This window comes from Prinia subflava, chromosome 3 (assembly GCF_021018805.1).
Source record: "Prinia subflava isolate CZ2003 ecotype Zambia chromosome 3, Cam_Psub_1.2, whole genome shotgun sequence".
NCBI classification, from domain to species: Eukaryota; Metazoa; Chordata; class Aves; order Passeriformes; family Cisticolidae; genus Prinia; species Prinia subflava.
The window spans coordinates 94,719,923-94,723,252 of NC_086249.1; the positions used below are offsets into that span (position 1 = coordinate 94,719,923).

Here is a 3,330-nt window from a genome sequence, read left to right on the forward strand (position 1 = left end):
ATGGCTGGAGTCCTGAAGCCTGAATTGGAGCTGTACATGGGCCTGTATTTCTGTTCCCTGCTTTCAGCCCTGGTGTATTGCTTGCCTCAGTGTTCTAATGATTAATGTGCCTTCCTGCTCTGTTCACATGTGCCAGCTGTTCACAGTGATGTGTTTTACCTTGGTCCCTCCTGAGCTCCAGGAAGCCTTAAACTCTTTGAGGTATAAGGATAGAACTTCCACAGTTCCTTGGTATAAAGAGCATGGTTTGGCTAACATGAGCAGTAAATGAACCCACTTACTGTACCATTAATCTTGAAAATACATTAACAAGTGAGAACTCAATTTGTGGCAAAGTAGGATTGGTGTTTTTATGGATGTGGTTAAGACAGTTTTCAAGGTTTGTTTAATTTAGCTCTATACCTAAATACTTTCAGAATAGTTAAATCTGTTTGTGCCATAGTGACTTCAGCCTGATTCACATAATGAAGCTTTTATTGTATTGGAGTTGTAGTTTAAGGAAAATTCAATTCTGCTAATAAAGTCATTACTGTCTGTGTAACAGTAAAAATGTGGTATCTTCAACAAGGCATCTTCCTCTGCTTACTGCCCAGACATGAAACTGAATGTGACAGCACAATACATATCTTCACAACAATGCATGAAAGGTGCTTATCAAGTGCTTTTAATCAATGTATTCACTTACTCAGGCATCGCTAATTTAAATTTTATTTTAATTTTCAAAGAGTTGATAGCTTCATGCAAAGCAGCTGACTTCAGTGGAACTTTGTGAATAACATGGAAAACCTAAGCAGGTGGCAGTTTCTCAGTGAAACATTGCTGTTTGTATTGTATGCACAGGTAGTCTGCTGAGCTCATACTACAACATCTGAGGCTCTGCAGAAATATTTGTAAATCCTCAGGGAGGAGAAATTCACAAACCTCAAAATTTTAATAGCTTTTTCTGTCACCATGCCTCCCATCCCTGCCATCTCCTCATGTAGCAGTCCTTGGCTGCTGAGATGAAGCTGTGTCTGATGGGACAGCTTTATCTCAATCACACCACAAAGGTGAGTTGTCCCAAAAATGAGTTATTTCATCCCTTATACAGATAGATGCAAAAAACAGAGTCATCCCAAAAACCTTTTCTTAAATAAACTCCACTGTTTTAGAGACAATTGGTTTTTCATCTTAACTTGTGCTGTACAGTGAAAACTATTTGAGAGGGTGTGGAGGCTCCTCTGTTACATATTCAAAGGACAAGGAGGGTTGTGTAGGTGTCAGGGAGAAGTGAGGCAACAGCTTTCAGGCAAAGCTAGTGAGCAATACAAGGATGGTGTTACTTGCTCATGCTTTACCCTGCACCTCAGTGCTTCAAATCTTGACATGTAAGCCCCCGTGCTGTCCTCTAGTTCTGCTGGCCCCAGTTCTGCTGGACCTGGAGTCCCTCCAGTCTAGAAGCAGAGAAGCTGCACCTTGTTTTGCAGTGTGTGTGCTCTCCAGGGTTCCAAGGTGTAACTGCAGGAACAGGCTTTTGGGTAGGGGCTGGTATTTCTAGAATGTGGAGTTGATTGGAAAGTAGGAACACAAATGCTCCAGATCTGCATCTACTTGGCATTGCGGTGTAATAGATCAGTGGAATATTTTGCTCTTTTAGTCTTTTTCCACAGCTTTTATAAAGGAAAAGCTGGACCATCACTCAAACAAAATCCCTTGGGTGTTTTTTAATTTTTTAAAATAAAATTTAGTGAAAAAACCCAACAGAAATAGAAGAGCTTGATCTTTGTTGCTGAAATATGTGCAGATTCATGTACATGACTTTGCACATGCATAAAGGTACAGGTGAGTATATGTCTTGTCCTCCAGACATCTCGCATCAAGCATTTGGGAGCCTCTTCATTCATGTGTCAGGTGAACCTGACATCTCCTGGTTGAGATACTGGGCATTTCCTCTCTGTTTTAGGGTGAAATAGCATGGAATTCCTGTTGTTTGTGCTAATTCCCTTTCCCTCCAGTGCCTGTGTAGTGCTGAGGATGGCGGTTCCCATCCTGCACACAAGGTGCATTTGAGAACACACAAGATTGGTGATAAGTCTGTCCCAGGTTGTGCCAGTGCCAGTATCAACAGCAGGGGTGAGGGACAGGAATTGGACATAAATTGTGATCCTCTGCATAGAGTTCTCATTAAGTTAAGGCACCTGCCCCTTTTAAATGAGATCCTTTCAGAGCCAGCCCAGCTATTCCTGACTGTCTCTGCTGTGACTTAGTGAACCTCCTTTCACTCCAGCCAGGTGACTAAACTGGACTAGGGGTGGCTCGTGCCAGTTTCCCCAGTGCTCCCATGCTGGTGGGGCTGAGAGAGCTTCAGCCTTGGCTCCATGGCCAAGGTTCACCATGGCCCCTCACCAGTTTGTGCAGGGAAGGCAGGGAATGCGGCAGAACGTGGGAGAGCTTGCCACAAACGTACTCTTTGCTAACTACAACATTAAAATACCTCGATTCACAGTCTAATGAATGCAAAAAAATCTTTTTGTGGTCATTTAATCCCTGTTTTTTGGGTTTTTCCCCTTTGTTCTTCTAGAGTATTTGAAGAAGAGGAGAGACTACCCACTCAGGAAGGAAGTCTCTGAGGCCTACAAAAGACTGAAGAGCACCGTAGACAAATGGCTGTCCATGAGCGGCTACTCAGAAGTGAACCTTGGCAAACTCTTCACCTTCAGTATAGGAAGATCTGTGGGAGAGCCCAGTAACGAAAGACAGTGATGGATTAAAAATGGAGGGAGGCTAGTCCCTCGTTTATCAGTAATGATCTCATCAGCAGTACTCTATTTCAGTATGTACCATGATGTTTTAATAATCTTGTCTCTTTGGAGGAGGAAAAATGGGAGATAAAAACGGGATGATTCTCATGGATATGAAGTATTCAAGGTGTTTTTATCTTCCTTTTCTTCACTGAGAAACCAGGGTTAATAAAATATGGAGTAGTTGATTTTTGCAATATTTTTGTTGTGTATTTAGACCTATGAGGGAAAAGGGGGTGGGGGAATTGCTGCTTTAATTGGATAATTCCCAGTGAGAGTTGCTGGAATGTAAGTGATCCTAGACTTTGCTCCAGGGTATTTACTAGAGGTGCTCTCAGGAAGAGAGGTTAGTAGAGGTCTCAGTAGGAGCACTAATGTTTTGCCTTTTCACGGTTTATCTTCTTCCTGATCATAAACATACCAATTAAAAACAATACTAAACCTAAATGCATTTAAATGTCCTATTACCTTCTGAACAGAGGTAGGGACGCTTGACTTTGAAATTCATTCAAGAATGACTGAAACCTGGAGGTGCTAAAAATAGGGACCA

The 3,330-nt window shown here is 42.1% G+C and overlaps 1 protein-coding gene across 2 annotated transcripts in view; it reads left to right on the forward strand.

Moving 5' to 3' along the window:
• Positions 1-2,968, forward strand: part of POLA1 (DNA polymerase alpha 1, catalytic subunit) — a 183,600-nt gene extending 180,632 nt beyond the window's left edge. For both annotated transcript variants that reach the window (XM_063392979.1, XM_063392980.1), the window contains exon 37: positions 2,561-2,968. In XM_063392979.1, coding sequence (XP_063249049.1) covers positions 2,561-2,742 — 182 coding nt within the window. In that variant the 3' untranslated portion in view covers positions 2,743-2,968. The remainder of the gene's footprint in view (positions 1-2,560) is intronic.
• Positions 2,969-3,330: the final 362 nt, after the last annotated feature.